The 20,165-nt window shown below is 36.1% G+C and overlaps 1 protein-coding gene and 1 pseudogene across 1 annotated transcript; both read right to left on the bottom strand.

The window, feature by feature from the left end:
- Positions 1 to 456: 456 nt before the first annotated feature.
- LOC148046237 (vomeronasal type-2 receptor 26-like) lies at positions 457 to 12,612 on the bottom strand (annotated as a pseudogene).
- Positions 12,613 to 13,401: 789 nt separating this feature from the next.
- On the bottom strand, positions 13,402 to 19,333 carry LOC148046236 (vomeronasal type-2 receptor 26-like). Its single transcript, XM_087714594.1, has 5 exons — positions 19,055 to 19,333; positions 17,642 to 18,499; positions 16,320 to 16,547; positions 15,353 to 15,479; positions 13,402 to 14,297 (listed from the first exon to the last, which is right to left on the bottom strand). The coding sequence occupies exons 1-5, from the start codon at positions 19,331 to 19,333 to the stop codon at positions 13,402 to 13,404; spliced, it is 2,388 nt and encodes a 795-aa protein (XP_087570720.1).
- Between the last annotated feature and the right edge of the window lie 832 nt (positions 19,334 to 20,165).

Genomic DNA, 20,165 nt, shown 5'->3' with positions numbered 1-20,165 from the left:
GAAAAAAGAAGCAGGCCCATAAACTATCCCATTAATAAATCACTATGAAAAACATGAACATGCTCCAAAATAAACTTTTCCTTTAATAGCCAAAGGAGCCATAAACAACCTAACAAAATACCGTGCGTGTATGTGTGTATGTGTCTGTGTTGTGTGTCTGTGTATCTATGTCTGTGTGTGTATATACTTTGGGAAACATATGGACACATCTGGTTATATTAATTAAAATTTACATTCAGGTAAACATCATTCACATTAAACTTTATAGAACACATCCATTCTTTGATGTTGAAACAGGGCTTCCTTTTTCCATATAGAGTTCTATGTATAAATTAAGTTAAATTAAGGTCAAGGTGATTTTTATAAATTCTAGCAAGATAAATTAATGTACATAACCTCCCCCAAAAAGTTCACAATAATCTAAAAATATTACATTTAATACAAAAAACCCAGTCACTATTCCTTCCTCACCAAATTTTCCTTCTTATTCATTTCAGGTCTCAGTAAAATGATGTAGCATTTGGGGGAAAATATGCACCCCAGTAGACCAGCACTGGAGGATAAGATAGAGAAGATCTCCACAGCTACCATGTATTTCCCTTTGGTGCTTAGGTAGGTTGGAACAAATGTCAGCCAAACGCTGCAAAAGACCAACATGCTGAAAGTGATGAACTTGGCCTCATTAAAACTGCTAGAAAGCTTCCTGGCTTGGAAAGCAACGTTAAAGCTGACACTAGCCAGGAAGCCCATGTAACCCAAGACAGAGTAAAACATGATAACCGAGCCTTCATTGCATTCCATTATGATTTCTTCCTTCAGTGAGTGCAGATCTGTATCTGGGAAAGGAGGAGAGGTACTCAGCCAAACAGTGCAAATCCCAACCTGGATGAAAGAACCTGAAAGGACAATAGAATTGGACAGTCCTTTTCCTATCCATTTCCTCAGTCCAGAGCCTGGTTTGGTTGCCATAAATGCCAGAATCACAGTCATGGTTTTTGCCAATACAGATGAAAGGGCCACTGAGAAGATAATGGCAACAGTTGTTTGTTTGGAGAAGACAAGTCATATTTTCAGGTCTTCCCATGAAGAGGAAGGAGCAGAGGAAGCAGAGTAGAAGGGAAAGGAAGAGGATGCAAGTGAGGCTCCAGTTGTTGGCTTTAACAATTGGAGTCTCTTGATGCATCCAAAATATACCAAACATGAGGACTGTAATCAAAGAGAAAACAATGGCCAAAGCAACAAAGAAGATTCCTAAAGGTTCATCATAAGAGAGATAGGTCAACACTTTGGGAATACATTGATTTTGGATGTTGTTGGGATATTTATTTTCTGGACATTTCATGCAGGCATCCATATCTGGAAAAAAGAAGAAAATATCTTTCCAACAAACCCAACTTTCTATCAGTATAGAATATAGAGTGTAAAGTTGATGCTAGTACATGTTACATATTTTGTGAAGAGAGGATATCAATTATTTTAAGGAAAAATCATATGTCTCATAAAGTAAATTTGAGCCTGAGTGCCTTCATTATGCACAGAGATTGTTGTTTGAAAATCAAAAGCAAATAAAAGTGTTTTCTATCCCCTCTCTTCAATTGTAAATTGAGATTGTTACTAATAGCACTCTTAAGTAGCCTTCCAGTTTGGATTGGCAATATTTACAGTTTCAGAGACCAGTTTGTAAAATAAATATAAATATAAATATTTGATATTAATAAATTAATTGTCATCAATGTCATTTTAAGATATTATTGGATCAAGAAATTGGAGAATCCTATTTTGTCTAAACTATGGCAATCAACCTGGACAATAACATTAAATGTTTGATGGATCATACTACTTTTATTAGATTTATTGTATTAGATTCATTAGAACTGCATATTTGCTAGAAAACACTAAATTCTCATATTATTACAGATATAGAGAGAAATGTTTCATTGAATTATATTTTGTTACATTGTACAAATTAACTTGTCCTTTATACTAATTTGACCATGAATTTAATATTTTCAGTTTCCATATTGCATACTACCTACCCATTAGTAAGTAATATCTTTATTACGGTCAAAGACCAGCAATATACATTTGTTTTTACACTATATTAAAAAATACTAACATTAAAATATAATTTAAAAGTATTGACATTAAAAGTGGATAATAACATTATGGTCCAAAGATTGTTAAAGGTATGTCTAGATAATTGGTACAAGATGGTATATACTGTAGCCAATTTTTTTCTTATGGACATTGCAGCAGCACAGAACTTTGCCACTGCATACGTGGTAACCGGGTTAGTGTCCTGGAGGAGAAAGCCTAGATAAAAATTGTCTACCCTCCCTGGCAATCTCTCTAATTAGAGGAGAATATATGCAGACCTACAAGCTCTGTATAGCTCGCAGTGTAATAGTAGATGTGAATTATCTTCCACTTCTCCTTTACCACATATACAAATGCATTCGGCTATAGATGTTCTCTTATACCTGCCCTGGAGGAGTGATGAAGGAAGAATGTTAAATCTGGCTCTGAAGAAAGCTATTCTTTGTTTTGGAGAGATTGGGTCATTACCCATTAAATGGAAAGTGAGAGCTAAACAATGGAAATTAACCTCAGCTACTTTTCTTTATGCTCAGAAACTGGTCCTTCCAACAGTGGAAGGATAAATATATGTCACAGATTATTCAGATAATTAATAACCTGGTGTTGCCTTGGTCTATGAATGAATTCCTTTAAAATCCATTTATGCCCTGCTGATTCCACTGCCATGTGTCATCATAAAAAACTTTTCTTTAAAATTTTAATTTCATATATACATGCATGAGGAGATACATAATAGAGCAAGACAGGGGGAGACAGAGAGAGAGAAGAAATAATATTATGAAGTTTTTTCTTTTGTTTTTGCGGTGGTTCATGTGGTTCCCTTAAATAAATCAGAGCTCTGGGTTGGATTTTTACTGATCAATACGCCAAACTCCTCTTTTTGTCCTACCTATTTCATCAGAGATCTGTCCTTCTGGACAGGGAACACAATCATAGCAACAAAATTTCTCTCCTTCCTTCTTCTTTTTGCTGGAGCCTGGATAGCAGTGATCATTGCACACAGAAAGAGGAAGCACCTGAACAATAACAGGTATGATAGAATCAGAGGATAAAGTGCTTGCATTAGTAAAGCTTTCCAAAACAGTAAATCCACAACCAGGATGAAGAAGCAAAAGAAAATGAACATGAGGAAACTTGAGTTAGTGAAAGGGAATTGGTATTGATTTCTTTGGATGTTCTAGCAGAAGACCTAGAATGGCAGAAAATTATATTTTCATCAGATCTGACAAGTATTTGAATTAGTTAGTTTTTTTCTCAAGATAAGCAAATGCAATCTAGGGCCTTTTAGGATTTAGGATTTTAGGATTTTATTGGGAATTTATATGCCGCCCTTTTCCCTGAGGGGACTCAGGGCGGCTCACAACAGTGAAGGGAAGGGAGTGCAAGACGAGACTTAAAAAGAAAAGAACCGTGATTAAAAGAAAATTAACCATAAAAACACAACATTCACTCAACATTCGGGCGGGGTGAGAGTAATCCTATCCCCAGGCCTGACGGGATAGCCAGTTCTTAAGGGCTGTGCGGAAGGCAACAGCCCTTAAGAACTTTTACAGCCTGAATGTTTAAAATCAGATTGTGGCACTACACATAGTCTCAGATATACAAACATCAGGGATGCAGAATTTCAGTCATAAGATACTGCAGTTCAAATTCAGGATACTGTGTGAGAAATTCAGTTTTTGCAACCATTCTTACAATGATTGCAAAGTGAATTACATCATTCTTAATTCAGTTGCATATTCATTAAAAAAATTCTGCCAAATGGGCTTTTTTGTTGCTGGTAACTAGCTACAAATTCTGCAAATCGGGGTTATGTGACTATGGGACACTGCAACTGAATCTGAGCCAGTTGCCATGTGTCAGAAATGTGATGATGTGATGACAAGGGAGGCTGCAGTCTCTGCTTTGAGGAAGGGTCATAAATCACTTTTCTTCAATCTCTTGCCAATTTGAAAGGTTATTAAATAAACAGACATGTGTCTAGTGCTATCTGTAGTTCCATTGGCAATTTTTGTGTCTCAAGCACCATTGGAAGCATTTGTGATAAACCTGACATGGGCATAACAGAAATATAGAAATTTATAGAACATTTACATATAGAATATATGTAGAAAATGTTATACCTCGTCATCTTTAAAGGTTCCAAAAGACTGAAATGTCATTTTTTCCATTATTGCCATGTATTTGACAGTTGTTCCAAAGAGTGCTTTACTTCTAATGTTAGTTGACAATCTGCAGTTACTTCTCACCTGGTTAAAGCTTCTGTGCCATACAATTTGATTGTCATCAAGAGTTAATTTTCTGCCTGGTGGAGCCCAAGGTTCCAATGCTCCAACCTTCACTCGAGAAAATGAATTATTGGGGAAAGTAATCCAGTTTACAACATCAAAACCCGTAATCAGTTGTCTGTTTTCATCAAATGTAATCGTGTCTCCTGCGATGCTTTTCAAGATGGAATGGAACTAATATTTTTTTAAATGAAAGAAATTAACAGCAAGACTTTCTAATCTTAACAACTGCATAACATTATTTCAAGCTGAACTAGTCTGCTTTGAAAAATTCAAATGAGGATTGCATGTGACTTCAAGTTCTTTGGTAAGATGTCCACAACTGCTTTGCCATTGCATTCTTTCTAGGATGAAAAGAGAGTGACTGGTCTAAGCTCACCAGTTGGCTTTGTGCCTAAACATGAGTAGAAGTCACACCTCCCAATTTCTAGTTTGGTATGTTAACCAAAATGGTTGTCCTCTTACAACTTCCATATTTTACTTTCAGCTCATTAAGCTCATTAAGACCCATTTGGGGGGGAGTGGTTAGAATGCAGTACTGCAGGCTACTTCTGCTGACTTCCAAGGTGGGTAGAATGAGGACCCTGATTGTTGGGGGCTATACACTGACTCTGTAAACTGCTTAGAGAGCTTTAAAGCACTGTGCAGTGGTATCTAAATCTAAATGCCACAGTATTGCTATTAATTGTTGATTGTTAATCCTTTTTAACCACTGTTATGTTCGTCCCATTTTTTCAAAATACTAAACATAATTGCTATTATTTTCAAAGCAGAGATTTATTCTATATAAATTGTAACAACTGTTATGATAAATAGAATTTCCAGGAAACCCACAGTTTTTTAGCTGCATAGACTATGAACACACTCGAGAATAGATTCTCAAATAGTGTTCCTCAAATTCCATGACAAAGTGACCAGTCCTCATTGACACAGATGGATTACCTACATCAGTGGTTTCCAACCTCTGGGCCATTGCCCATTCCTGGATAGTAAGTGCAGGTGCAGTTCCATTTACAGAATCACTGGACATGCACTCTTATTGGTGAAGCCCATTGCTTGGACAAATAGACCTTCATGTGTACACATGATAGCGCTAACCACTTGTTCAAGTGGAGCTGCACATCTGCTGCTCACACAGAACCATTTTTTTTCTAGGCACCACTCCCACTCAGTAAACAAAGCCATAAAGGTTGGTGACCTCTGATCTACATTTAATAGCCCCACCGGAACTTTAGAAGACACAGTTTTATTTTTACTGCATTCTGAAACTCTAAACATAATAAAAAAATAATCTTAACATATTGTTCTTTCCCACTTAAAGCATCTCACTTCATAGATTGGCATATTTTCTATGGCTCTTAGATTCCAAAACAAATTAATATGTAATACTACGGCTCTTAGGGAAAAGAACAATGGCCATCCCTGTATAAAGGCTGTGGGTCTAGTAAATTCTGTAGAATAGAAGAAGAATTTGTCCTAAAACTAATATAATTTTTTAAATTAGTAGTTATATTTATTCCAATTTAGGAAATAAATATCCCTACAAAACAACTATTAATATAAAAGCTTTTATTTTCAAATGGAGATGTGTTTTTTTATTGAACAGAATTCATTGGTGTAACACTGCTGTGTAACAACATATGATGGTACAATTAAATGAACAATTTTTATATATTAGGAATAAAATAAAATACCTGCCATGGTTGTAAATCCTTAAATATTACTTGTTCTGTTCCTATAGAATTTCTACATCTGGATCTGGACTTGAGTAAGACATGCAAAGAATGCGCCATAACATGGATTGCATTGTAAATTTTGTAGCTGTGTCCATTCATGCTTGTTTCAAATAATATACTCAGCAGACTCTCTAACTTCTCATTCCCAGTGCACAATACCTTGTTATCTTCATTTATACTGGAAATGTGTAATGGGCAGTCAAATGCCTGCTCCCAAAAATTCTGAATGAAATTGTCTTCTTTGACCCAATATGATCTTACCGTGTGAACAAATTCTTGGAATCCAGGGGGCTCTTTTGAGCGAACTGCAAATGATAGGGCACCATAGAGACTCTGTATGTCCCAAAGTCTCTGAACAGACAATGATTCAAAATTCCAATGGGAAGTAATAATCCACACTTTACCCAAAGGTTGCAGTGAAGTCCAAGATGCTACAACAATGATCACTCTCAGATTTTGCATGGCTGGACTTAGAGCATAGATTAAACATACATTGACTTTATCATCCATAAAGAGTTGATCATATCTTAACTCCATTGACATCAAGTGTATATATTCATCTATATATGCCTTTGGTGGTGTTCTAAGTATGAAAGCATAACAAATGCTGTTTTGGGAAAGCAACAGTTCAATTTTCTGCAAAAACATGTCCCCATTGTCATCATCCACAGCCAAGATGCCAATCCAATTCCATCCAAAAAGTCAATAAATAGAAAATAGTCAGAACCATTACATAAGAATATGAAATGGGATTCATATTCATCACAACTAAAGCAAAACGTTGACACTGAACTATAGCTGGAAATTATGTAGGTAAGTTAGCAGTTAGACTTATATACCGCTTCATAGGGCTTTCAGCCGTCTCTAAGCGGTTTACAGAGTCAGCATATTGCCCCCACAGTCTGGGTCCTCATTTCACCCACCTCGGAAGGATGGAAGGCTGAGTCAACCTTGAGCCGGTGAGATTAGAACCGCTGAACTGCAGATAACAGTCAGCTGAAGTGGCCTGCAGTACTGCACCCTAACCACTGCGCCACCTCGGTTCTTAATAAGTTAATATGTTTGCAATATTGGATCAGCTACAAGGGTGTCTATGTTTCTGAGCCCATTTTAATTGAATGTGAAAATATTTAAAACATAGCACAAAATTGAAAGCAAGGTATTTATTCTCTGCAAAAGTCTTCTTTGATTACCTGAAGGGAATCAAGCAGCATGTTGGAGAAGCATATTCTGTAGTGGCCCAACCACTTTGAAATTCAATGCCAAAAAGAGTTTGCTAATCTTCTCTATTTTGGGGGATCTACAAAGAATCATCAATTTCTAAATTACTCATCCCCATAGTGTATTTTTACAGTGTTCTCCTAGATTTTCCACTTGGAAAGTGAAGTCTGGAAAAGTGCTTTAAGAATCGAAGAAATTAAAGAAATTGGGATTTCTAGAGAGTAATCTCAAAGATCTACCTGTGGAATCTTGTAGTTGGCGAGGACTGTGGCGATGTTGAATGATGTTGTCAAACGTCCTCCAATAGCAGCAGTAAATGTTTTCTTTGAATCACAGATAAAGTTGGGAACAAACATCTGCTGTGTAGAAAGTAAGCTCAGGGTTGCTTTATAGGTAATCTTTGCAGGGAAACAGTTGTTCACAATGTGGAAACCCAATGTGATGTTCTGTAAGAGCTCAGGGTTCCTATTAATCTCCTTGATGGCAAACACCAAAGCAAGGATGTGTTGATATGTCTTTGGCACAGAACTGCAACAAAAAAACTATCACTTTAACTAAAGTATCTCCTATCTTTATCTTGTACGTGTGTACAAGTTCTTGTGTACTTGTGTACTCAAAGCTACAAAACTGAATGCCATGAATTTCAAAGTCATCCATAAACCAGCCCTACAATTAACTGAGAGGCACACTTGAAGCTACATTTGCTGAATAGGTAGGACTCAGCAGTAATAGAAGAAAGAGATGCTTAAACTCTTAAACACTAAGACTTGCTATGCCTTGTATCACTGCAAGTGTTCAAGGAAAAACTCAATGTGACCAGATCGGTGTCTGGATGGACTAGGAGAAAGAAATTCTTGTACCTCTTTGAGGTGACAAAATAATTTCTCCAAAGAAAAGGAAAGTTATTTTTTCATTTAATCTCCTGGCATAATTAGTCTTTGGAAAGAAAGAGTTTACAGCTCAGAGACAGGAAATGTGCTTTGAATCCCTATCTAATTGTTACAGTTCTTATCTAATATGTAGCCTTATTAACAAATCTCCTTTCCCATCAGATATGGTACAATCCCTGGCATGTGTTTTGCTTATAATACAGTACATGAACACTTAGAACATCACTGATATTCTATTTTTGGTAATATCAGACAAGCACAGAACAACTCAAAGAAGTAGTTCAGATTTACAGTTGTGTGCGACTGGCCCATAGAATCACCAAGAGTGAACATGATTGAATGGATAACATCATCATTTTATCCATTCAAGGGGCTGCCACAAAGAAAAGCAGGTTAATCTATTCTCCAAAGCACCTGAAGGCGGGACAAGAAGCAATGGATAATCATGGAGAGAACCAACCTAGAACTAAGGAGAAATTTCTTGACAGAACAATTAATCAGTGGAACAACTTGCTTCCAGAAGTTGTGGTGCTTCAATGCTGTAGTTTTTTTAGAAGAGATTTGAAAACCAATTGCTAAAAGTGATGGTTGGGCTTGAAGACCTCCAAGGTCCTTTTCAACTCTGTTATTCTGTTATCACCATCATCAAAATTGTTGACAATTGCCATTCAAGGAAAAGTAGATTTTCCTATACATAAACATATGTCTATAAAATTAAATTCCATGGCATCATTTTTGACTATTCTTACATATATGGCCTCAAAGTACTGAAATGTTTTCTCCAATATGCGGACGATACCCAGTTGTATCTGTCCGCCCCGTGCCAACTTAACGAAGCGATGGATGTGATGAGCCAGGGTCTGGAGGCTGTTAAAGACTGGATGGGGGTCAACAAGCTTGTGCTCAATCCAGAAAAGACCGAGTGGCTGCTGTGTTTCCCTCCCGCGAATTGGCCAAGTGTTCCATCTCTCAGGCTGGGGGGTCAAATTATACGCCCCTCAGACAGGGTTCGCAACTTGGGAGTCCTCCTGGACCCACAGCTGACCTTCGAACATCATTTGTCAGCTGTGACCAGGGGGGCATTTGCCCAGGTTCGCCTGGTACACCAGTTGCGTCCCTACCTGAACTGGGAGGCCCTCACAACAGTCACTCATGCCCTTGTGACCTCTAGGCTGGAATACTGCAATGTGCTCTACATGGGGCTGCCCTTGAAGAGCATTCGGCGACTTCAGCTAGTCCAGAATGCAGCCGCGCGAGCGATTGTGGGTGCACCTCGCTTCACCCACGTTACACCTATCCTCCGCGAGCTGCACTGGCTGCCTGTTGATCTCCGGGTGCGCTTCAAGGTGCTACTTATCACCTATAAAGCCCTTCATGGTAGTGGGCCTGGGTATTTGAGAGACCGCCTACTGCCAATTACCTCCACTAGACCGATACGATCGCATCGATTAGGCCTCCTCCGAATTCCATCTACTAGCCAGTGCAAACTGGCAACTACCCGGAGGAGAGCCTTCTCGGTGGCTGCTCCGACCCTCTGGAATGAACTCCCCGTGGAGATTCGGACCCTCACCACCCTCCAATCCTTCCGCGCCGCTTTGAAGATCTGGCTGTCCCGGCTGGCCTGGAGTTAAGATTCCAACCCCACCCGAATTGTGTGACTGTTGTGCTCTCTTTTAATAAGTTGTATTGTTTCCATATTGGAATACTGTTTGTCTTCCCCCCCCTCCCTTTTTGAATTGTGAGCCGCCCTGAGTCCCCCCAGGGAAAAGGGCGGCATACAAATAAAGGAAATGAATATTCTTTTTTTTTTTTGCTATGAGTTTTCAGTCTGTCTACATGCATGTGTGTTTGTTTTTATTTCTACCTTTTTCAATTCTTTAATGATCTTTGAACAAATGTTATTTGAGGGGGGCAGTTTTGTATTTCAGAAGCTACTTTGCAATGTTCATTTCTTTTTGGGGAATGAGAAAGTGATGCAATTTTCCTCTGACTATAAACTAAACAAAATTCTGCATCTTGTATTTAATAAAGTTTCCATTTCTTTACATTTCCTTTTATGATCTCTCCACATAACATTATCTAAAGTGATCTAATCAGCAAATACAGAGAGTATGACTGTTTTCTATCTTAGTCCTATTAGAGTAATACCTGAATATTATATGAAATCAGAATAAAAAAGATTCAAATGATACTTCTCTCTACATTTTTCAACAGATGATATATTAAAGATAAGTAGAAGCATGGCTATTACAAGCTTGACTTCTGACAAATTATCATAAACTATTACAAATGATGTATTAATCATAAACTGAACATCAATAAAATCATATATAACTTTGGTGCAATGTGTGAAGTTACATGATGTTTTCTCCTTAGCAGCCAATTTCTGACATTTCAAAAAGAGATAAAAATAATTAACACAAAATTCCCAAGAATATTATGGGTATGAAAATGTTCAAAGATTTATCACTATAATACTGCTGCTTAACTCTTTTTCCCAAAATATTTTGCCATTACTAGTGTGAAGAGGAAAAAATAGAATTCCTTACATCACTTCATTGATCAAAATCTGAGAGGGATCTTCTGTGAAGAAAGGACTGTTATGAAAGAAGAAGGCTTGAGGAACAAGTGCCCCAAAGATAACATTTCCTGGCTGAGCAAATTGATGAGCTATAGGAATAGGATTTCCACCTCACATACAATCTGCAAGGATTCTCTGTATAAGTGGAGCATAGTATCCTCCCCTCAGTGTGACTCTGGGATCCCATGTCAAAATGTAGATAACATCATGACCAACTATAAGCTAAGGGCGTATAGTGATCCAGACATTTATATTTTATTCTATTTTAGTAGTCTAGTTGAAATGTTAATTTATATTACTAGATATACAATATTCCATATGCTAAGTAAATAAGTATTAGCTATTCCTCCCTAGCTTGCAAATAGCTGCAGACTTGATTAATTCCCCTTCTATCCCCTCATCTAAATCATGTTGAAGAGTACTGGGCCTAAGAAAGAATCTTGAGGTAACCTACTGAATGCTTCCCTCTAAGACAGTGGTTTTCAACCTGTGGGTTGGGACCCCTTTGGGGGTCAAATGACTCTTTCACAGGGGTTGGCTAAGACCATCGGAAAACACATATTTTCATATATGGAAAACATAAATAATTTTATGGTTGGGGGTCACCACAACATGAGGGACTGTATTAAAGGGTCATGACATTAGGAAGGTTGAGACCCACTCTATGAGCCTGATTACCTGCTAAGTGTGGTAGGTGAGCTAGTTGGAAATCCATCTGGTGATGGTAGTATTTTTTTCACATTGTTCTATCTTACCCAAAAATAGGCTGTGATCTCATTTATAAATTGACTTCTTGATATCTGTCCCACATTGTTTTATCTTATCAAGAAATAAACTGTGATCTACTTGGTTAAATGTCTCACTGAAGTCTAAGTAAACTGTGTTATCCCCTAATTTAGTCACTATGTCAAAAAAGGCAATAAGGCTTTTTTATTTTTATTGGATTTTGACAAACTCATGGGGGCTTCTTTTAATTGTCTTCTTTGTTTTCTCCTTTTATAGTACATAAAACCTGACACTTTATATACAATTGAAGACAAAGTAAAACTCTTTAAACATTTCATAAATCAGTAATCCCTCTTCTCAACTAGAGTATTAAACCTGTAAGTGAAAAAAATATGCTTTATTCAAGGTGAACCTAGTTTAAACAAGAAGGAAGAACTGGGACAGAAGAGCATTTTGGTGATGGTTCACATATATACAATTAAGAGATAGTTTTAAATTAGATAAGAAAACTGTTTTGAATTTGGGGAAAAAATAAATTTGAAATTGTATTCTGTGCTAGCGATGAATATGACAGGGTTCAGGTTTACAAAATGTTATTGAAACTGAATTTGGAAAATAACTATGTTAAGGACTTCTTGATTCAATGGGTTAGAATGTTGGCTATAATATGATTGACCAATCAGAAAATATATAGACCTATGGACTGAAGTTTACTTTGAATTATAACATGAATCTTCTATAAAGGAGTTTCAAATATCCCAGAAATGTTTGTCCTAATTCAGAAGATTTTTAAAATATAAAACTGAAAACAGAGTTTCTCCTTTCAGCTTTGAGGTTAAAGATATTTAAAAATGGAACTTTATTTTTATATATTGCACTCTTTGAAATGTCTGTCTCATATTTAATTTAATTCCAGTTGAATTAAATCTGAAAAAGGTATTTAATACTTATTTATTTTGAACAGCAAAGTTGTTGGTCTGAAATTAGTATTTAAACACATAGGTTTTTTTAAAAAAAATTATTGAATAAACATTAAAACATTGGATATAGACCAACCTTTCTGGCTTTGTCATTTCCGTGCATATTTTAACATAACAATAAATACAGTTTCTACTTATCGTTCATAGCTACTTTGATCATATAAATATATTCCTTATCTTCCTTTGTATATTTACCTAACACATAGTTATTTTTAAACCTCAAAGCATAATCCCACAAGTTGGTTATTCGTTCTTCCCAGGTAGGTATCAAAAAATATTTCCGGTAAGAAGCATATAGCATTGCACTTACCATATGCAAAAGACATCAAGACTACTTTGAATGAATATATGATTTATTTTAAAATAATATATGTGATTGGATTGGAATTTATTTCAAAACTTGTATATTACATGGCAGGGCAATGTCACTCCAATTAATATATAGTCAAAGAAGGTATGTGGCTATAAACTATCACATCAATGAACCACTATGAAAAATATACGAAATGTGAAAATGTTCCAAAATAAACTTTTCATTTAATATCCAAAGGAGCCATACACAACCTAATAAAATTCCATATTTGTATATGGTAATTCTTTCAAATTTGGGCAACATATGGACACATCTGATCTGTTTACCTCAGATACAAAATTTATATCATTCACATTAAACTGGTTAGGACACATCCATTATTTGGTCTTGAAATAAATCTTCTTTTATAGAATCCTTTCCTCCCTATCAGGTTTGTTTACGAATGAAGTTAAACCAAGGTCAGGAATCTGTCCAAATTCCTTCAAAGTAAATTAATATATTTAAAACCCACAAAAGCAGTTATGATTAATCTAAAGATGCTTCATTAAATTTAAAATAAAAAATTACAGTTATTTCCTTATTAAATGTTCCTTCTTGTTCATCTCAGGCCTCAATAAAATGATATAACACTTGGGGGTAAAAATGCACCCCAGTAAACCAGCACTGGAGGATAAGATAGAGAAGATCTCCACAGCTACCATGTATTTCCCTTTCGTGCTCAGGTAGGTTGGAATAAACGTCAACCAAACGCTGCAAAAGACCAACATGCTGAATGTGATGAACTTGGCCTCATTGAAACTGCTGGGAAGCTTCCTGGCTTGGAAAGCAATGTTAAAACTGACAATAGCCAGGAAGCCCATGTAACCCAGGACACAGTAAAACATGATAACCGAGCCTTCATTGCATTCCATTATGATTTCTCTCTTCAGTGAATGTAGGTCTGTTTTGGGGAAAGGAGGAGATGTACACAGCCAAACTGTGCAAATTCCCACCTGGATGAAAGAACCCAAAAGGACAATAGAATTGGCCAGTCCTTTCCCTACCCATTTCCTCAATCCAGAGCCTGGTTTGGTTGCCATAAATGCCAGAATCACAGTCATGGTTTTTGCCAATACAGATGAAAGGGCCACTGCAAAGATAGTGCCAAAAGTCATTTGCCGGAGAAGGCAGGTCATCTTTTTAGGTCTTCCCATGAAGAGGAAGGAGCAGAGGAAGCAGAGTAGAAGGGAGATGAGGAGGATACAAGTGAGGCTCCAGTTGTTGGCTTTGACAATTGGAGTCTCTTTATGCATCCAAAAGATTCCAAGCACAAGAACTGTAATCAAAGTTAAAACAATAGCTAATGTAACAAAGAGGATTCCCAAAGTTTCATTATAAGAGAGATAGGTAAACACTTTGGGAATACATTGACTTTTAATATTGTTGGAATACTGATTTTCTGGACATTTCATGCAGGCATCCATATCTGGGAAAAGAAAAAAAGAGTTATCTTTCAATATAGCAAACTTTCTATCAGTATAGAATATATAGAGTACAACTGATGTTGATACAAGTTACCTATTTTATAAAGAGAGATAGCAGTTCTCTCTTTTTTTAATACAAAATCATGCATCAGTCTCATAACATGAATTTAAGCCTGAGCTCCTTCATTATGCACAGAGGATGGTATTTGAAAATCAGAAGCAAACCAATTTGTTTTCTGTCCCTTCTCTTCATTTGCAAAATAGACTCTTAATTGCCATTCCAGTTTTGACTTGCAATATTTGCAACTTCAGAGACAAATTTGTAAAAATAAATATAATAAATAGTTGATACTAATAAATCAATTTGAAATGGTATTTTAAAGAATGGATGGAATAAGAAATTGGAAGACCCTATTTTGTCTAAGCTATGAATATTAGTCAGAATAATTAAATTAAACAATTTAATAGATCATAAACTATATTATTAGATATAACTCTATTTTTACTGGAATAGACTAAATTGTCATATTCTTGCAAAAGTAAGAAAGCAATGCTTCACTGAATTATTTTTTGTCACATTGCATATATTAATTTATCCTTTGTATTAATTTGACCATGAGATGTAATATTTACATATTCTTTGAACTACATCTTCAATAAGTGGGTAGCTGAACAATGAAAATCAATTTCCCATGCTTTTCTTCTTGCTTAGATATAAGTCCCTCAGCAGGAAAAGGATAAATAAATGGCCCACATTGCTCATTTATTTAAAATCTGGTGTTGCCTTGGACTATAAATGAATTATTTGAAATTAATGTATGTGCTTCTGATTATACTACGATATATCTTTCTAAAAAGCTTTTGCTTAAAATTTTAATTACATATATATGCATGAGAAGGACATATATGAGAGAGCAAAGTAGAGGAAGACAGAGCGAGAGAGGAGAGAATATTATTGTGAGAGATTCTTTTATTTGTTTTGATCCAAATAAATAAGGGCACTGGTCTGGATTTTTTCTGCTCAGTTAGCCAAAAGTCTCACATTATTTTGTCCTACCTATTTCATCAGAGATCTGTCCTTCTGAACATGGCACACAATCATAGCAACAAAATTTCTGACCTTCCTTCTTCTTTCTGCTGGAACCTGGATAGCAGTGGTCATTACACAGAGAAAGAGGAAGCACCTGAACAGTAAGAGATATGAGAGAATCAGAGAATAAAACACCTGCTTTAAAAAAGCTTTCTTAAACAAGGAACACATAACCTGGTTGAGGAAGCAGAAGAAAATGCAATCCAAGTTCTTTTATAGTTAGAATGTTCAAAACCAGAATGTGACACTACAGGCAGTTCCTGACTTACAACCACAATGTGGTGCAGAATTTCAGTTATGTGAAACACATGATTGTTAAGTGAGTTGCATGTTTGTTAGGAAAATTGGCATTTTATTTTTGGAAACTAACTAAAAACTCTGCAAATTATGGTTATATGACCATGGAACCAGAGGTGGGTTGCAGCTGGTTCTGCACGGATTGGTCAAACTGGTAGTAGTGATGGTGGGAGGCTCCACCCACCTGCCCAGATGCTTCTGCACATGTGCATAAGTGTCGCACTTACGCAAAACTGGTAGTATCAAAATTGGCAACCCACTACTGCATGGGACATTTGCAAGTGTTCATTAATCTGAGCCATATACCCAAAATGTGATTATGTTACAACAAGGAAGGCAGCAGTCTCTTCTTCAAGGATGGGTTGTAAATAGCTTTCTTTTTTAGTCCCTTTTAAATTAGAAAGATTGTTAAATGAACAGTCATTAAGCCTAGGGCTATCTGTAGTTACACTTGCAATTTTTGCATCCCAAGCATAATTGGAAGTATTTACCATAACCTACATGGAAAATATTATACCTCATCATCTTGAAAGCTTCCAAAAGACTGAAATGTCATTTTCTTCAATTACTGCCATGTATTTGCCAATGGCTCCAAATAGTGCTTTATTTTTGTTATTAGCTGACAGCTTCTTCTCACCTGGTTAAAGCTTCTGTGCCATACAATCTGATTATCATTAAGAGTTAATTCTCTGCCTGGTGGAGCCTGAGGTTCTAATGTTCCAACTTTGACTCGGGAAAAGGAATTATTGGGGAATGTAATCCAGTTTGCAACATCAAAACCTGTAATCAGTTTTCTGTTTTCATCAAATGTAATTGTGTCTCCCATACTGTTGTTGAATACGATGCTTTGCAAGAATGAATGAAACTGTATTTTTTTAAAAAAAATATGAAATAAATTAACAGCAAGACTTTGAAATCATGACAACTATATCAAATTATTTCAAGCTGAACATCTTGAAATACAGCTTTCAAAAACACAAATGGGGATTGAGTTTATCTTCAAAGCAATGTTGTCTGGACAAAATTCTGCAGTTCCTTTGGCAAGATATCCAAAATTGGCTTGCCATTACATTTTTTCTAGGATTGAGAGAGGGTGACTGGCCTAAGGTTATGAGCTGGCCTAAACAGAAGCAGAAGTTACATTTCCCAATTTCTAATCAGCGCCTTAATGACTACACCAAATTGCTTGTCATCATATATCTTTCATATTTTATAATCACAGCCATTCTCTTTCATCTCATTAACATGTTAGCCCATTTTTTAAAATATTAAACTATATATCTTTAAGGCAGAGATTTGTGCTACAAAACTTTCAGGAACATAAGGGAAACTAACTGAAAAGATCTAATTAGAAAACCTGCAGGTTGTTGGCTACACAAAATCTGAATGTACTCAATAATGGATACTCAAACAGCGTTTCTCAAATTCCATGACAAAGTGGCCAGATGGATCATCCAAAAATGATAACCAATCCAAACCTTAGAATACCTTTTCTACTCTCTGGACCTCCAAAATAACACCCAAATTAAACTTTATATCACTTTTTCCATCTCTACAACATCACTTCATAGTCTGCCATCTACTCTATAGCTCTCAGAATCCAAAAGAAAATTCACATATAAAACTGCAAGACTTAGAAAAAACAGCAACAGCCATTTCTGGATAAAGGCTGTGGACCCAGTAAATTATGCAGACTAGAAGAACACTATCTCTTAAACCAAAGATAATCTTTTAAATGTATAGTTATATTGTTTCACAAATAGGAAAGAAATACCCCTGAAATAAACCTACTAATGTAAAAGTTTTTATTTTTTTTGCAAGAAGACGAGTTCTTATTCAACAAAAATCATTGGTAAATAGTGCTGTATAACATCATTCCCGGTAGCATTACTGAGATTAGGGAAGTATGACGGCCCTATAGAACAAACAGTGTTTGCATATTAGAAATAAATAAAATACCTGCCATGGTTTTAAATTCTGAAATAATACTTGCTCGGTACCTAGTGCATTTCTACATCTGGATCTGGACTTGAGTAATGCATGCAAAGAATGTACCATAACATAGACTGCATTGTAAATGTTGTAACTGTGTCCACTCATGGTCGTTTCAAATAATATATTTGGCAAACTCTCTAACTTCTCATCTCCAGTGCAAAATGTGTTGCTATTTTCATTTATACTGGATATGTGTAATAGGCAGTCAAATGCCTGCTCCCAAAAATTCTGAATGAAATTGTCTTCTTTTGCCCAAGATGGCCTTACAGTGTGAAGAAATTCTTGGAATCCAGGGGGCTCTTTTGAGCGAACTGTGAATGATAGGGCACCATAAAGACTCTGTATGTCCCAAAATCTCTGCATGGACTGTGATTCAAAATTCCAATGGGATGTAACAATCCACACTTTACCCAAAGGTGGCCATGAAAAAACAGATGCTACAAGGATGATAATTCTCAGATTTTCCATAGCTGGAATTACTCCATAGATTAAACACACTTTTACTTTATTGTTCATAAAAAGTTGATAATACATATATTCCATTGTAATCAACCTTATATATTCTTCCAGAAATGCCTTCCTAGGTGTTCTAAGTAAGAATGCATAACAAATGTTGATTTGGGAAAGCAGTGGTTCAATTTTCTGCAAAAACATGTCCCCATAGTCATCATCCACAGCCATGATCCCAATCCAATTCCATCCAAAATGCTGAAGTAATTGAATAATCCCAGTGTATTGATGCATTTCACTTGGTACCATCTGGTACAAGCATGGAAATATATTCTTCTCTCCATGTACTGAAGAAAATGTCCCATAGGCAAGCTGAAAGTCAATATAGAGCAAATAATCAGAACCACTATATAAGAATATGAAATCAGATTCATATTCATGATAAGTAGGATAGACAGTCAGCATTGAACTGTTGGGGAAAATTATATAAGCAGTTCATATATATGCAGTATTCTATCAATTAAAAGGGTTGTTTATCTGTTCCTGAGAATATTTTAGCTGAGTGTGAAAACATAGCACAAAAGCCAGGCATTCGTGATCTGCAAACACCTGATAGTTCAATTGCTGAAAGAAACCAACCAGCAAGTATAAAAGATAGAGGACATTCTCTAGTGGTCATACCACTTTGAAACTCAATGCCACCACGAGATTGCTAATCTTCAATATTTGGAGGATACTACAAAGAGTTTCTAAATATTTAATTATCCTTATACTTTATTCCTATTTATATTAAATGAAAGTACAATACAATGTTTTCCGAGATTTCCCCTATGAAAATAAACTGTGCAAAGTGGCTTAAAGGTGTTTTAAGAATGGAAAGAAATAAATTACACCTGGGATTTCTAGGGAGCCATCTCAAGGATCTACCTGTGGAATCTTGTAGTTGGCAAGGATTGTGGCCATGTTGAATGTGGTCTCCGTCCAACGTCCTCCAATAGCAGTAATAAATGTTTTCTTTAAATCACAGGTAAAGTTTGGGACAAACTTCTGCTGTGTAGAAAGTAAGCTCAACATTGCTTTATATGTTATCCTTGCAGGGAAGTAGTTGTTCACAATGTGGAAACCTAATGTGATGTTTGGTAAGACCTCAGTGTTCCTGTTGATCTCCTTGATAGCAAACACCAAAGCAAGGATATGCTGATACATCTTTGGCACAGAACTGCAATAAATTTTTTTGAATAGAATAGAATAGAATAGAATAGAATAGAATAGAATAGAATAGAATAATTCTGTCAGGAAATTTCTCCTTAGTTCTAGGTTGCTTCTCTCCTTGATTATTTTCCATCCATTGCTTCTTGTCCTTCCTCAAGTGCTTTGGAGAATAGCTTGACTTCCTCTTATTTGGGGCAGCCCTTTATATATTGGAACACTGCTATCATGTGTCCCCTAGTCCTTCTTTTCATCAGAGTAAATAAACTCAGTTCCAGCAACCATTCTTTATACGTTTTAGTCTCTAGTCCCCTAATCATTGTTTTTGCTCTTCAAGATATTGGTGTCGAAACTCAGCAGTAATAGGTGAAAGAAATCCTGAAAACTGAAATGAGCACACTCTTTAAAAAAAGGTTACAATGCATTGCAAGTATTCAGGGAAAAACATAATGTCACTTCAGAAGGGTGCCTGAAGTAACTGCAAGAAAGCAACACTTGTTCCTGCCTTGAGGTGACAGAACAATTTCTCCAAACAAAGAAAGTTCTCTTTTATTTATTTCCTCCCAAACTTTATTTTTTGGAAAGAAACAGTTTACAGTTTATATACAGGAAATGTACCGGTACTTTGAATCTATTTCTAAATGTTATGCTTCCTATCTAACATGTAGCCTTATTAAAGAATCTTCTTTCCCAACAGATCTGGTACAATCAATGTGTTTTGCACATAATGAAGAACAGGAGCACAAGGAGCAACATTGCTAGCATTCTCATTCTATTGTTGACAACACCAGCCAGATCATAGAAAAAGTCAGAGAAGTAGCACAAGACC

This window comes from Thamnophis sirtalis, unplaced genomic scaffold (genome assembly GCF_051295495.1).
Source record: "Thamnophis sirtalis isolate CommonGarterSnake01/CBP01778 unplaced genomic scaffold, rThaSir2_p1.2 scaffold_4, whole genome shotgun sequence".
NCBI classification, from domain to species: domain Eukaryota; kingdom Metazoa; phylum Chordata; class Lepidosauria; order Squamata; family Natricidae; genus Thamnophis; species Thamnophis sirtalis.
Note: the sequence above shows the minus strand (reverse complement) of the source record. Positions and strands in the feature narration are given on the sequence as shown.

What these genes read in the sequence shown, in the direction of transcription:
- LOC148046236 (XM_087714594.1), bottom strand. Translation starts at nt 19,333, where the DNA reads ATGTATCAGCATATCCTTGCTTTGGTGTTTGCTATCAAGGAGATCAAC. An exon ending in AGAATTTAAAACCATGGCAG is followed by an intron (nt 16,548 to 17,641) that starts GTATTTTATTTA and finishes AAAAAAATACAG; the next exon opens with TTTCATTCATTCTTGCAAAG. An exon ending in GGCACAGAAGCTTTAACCAG is followed by an intron (nt 15,480 to 16,319) that starts GTGAGAAGAAGC and finishes CTTACTGTTCAG; the next exon opens with GTGCTTCCTCTTTCTCTGTG.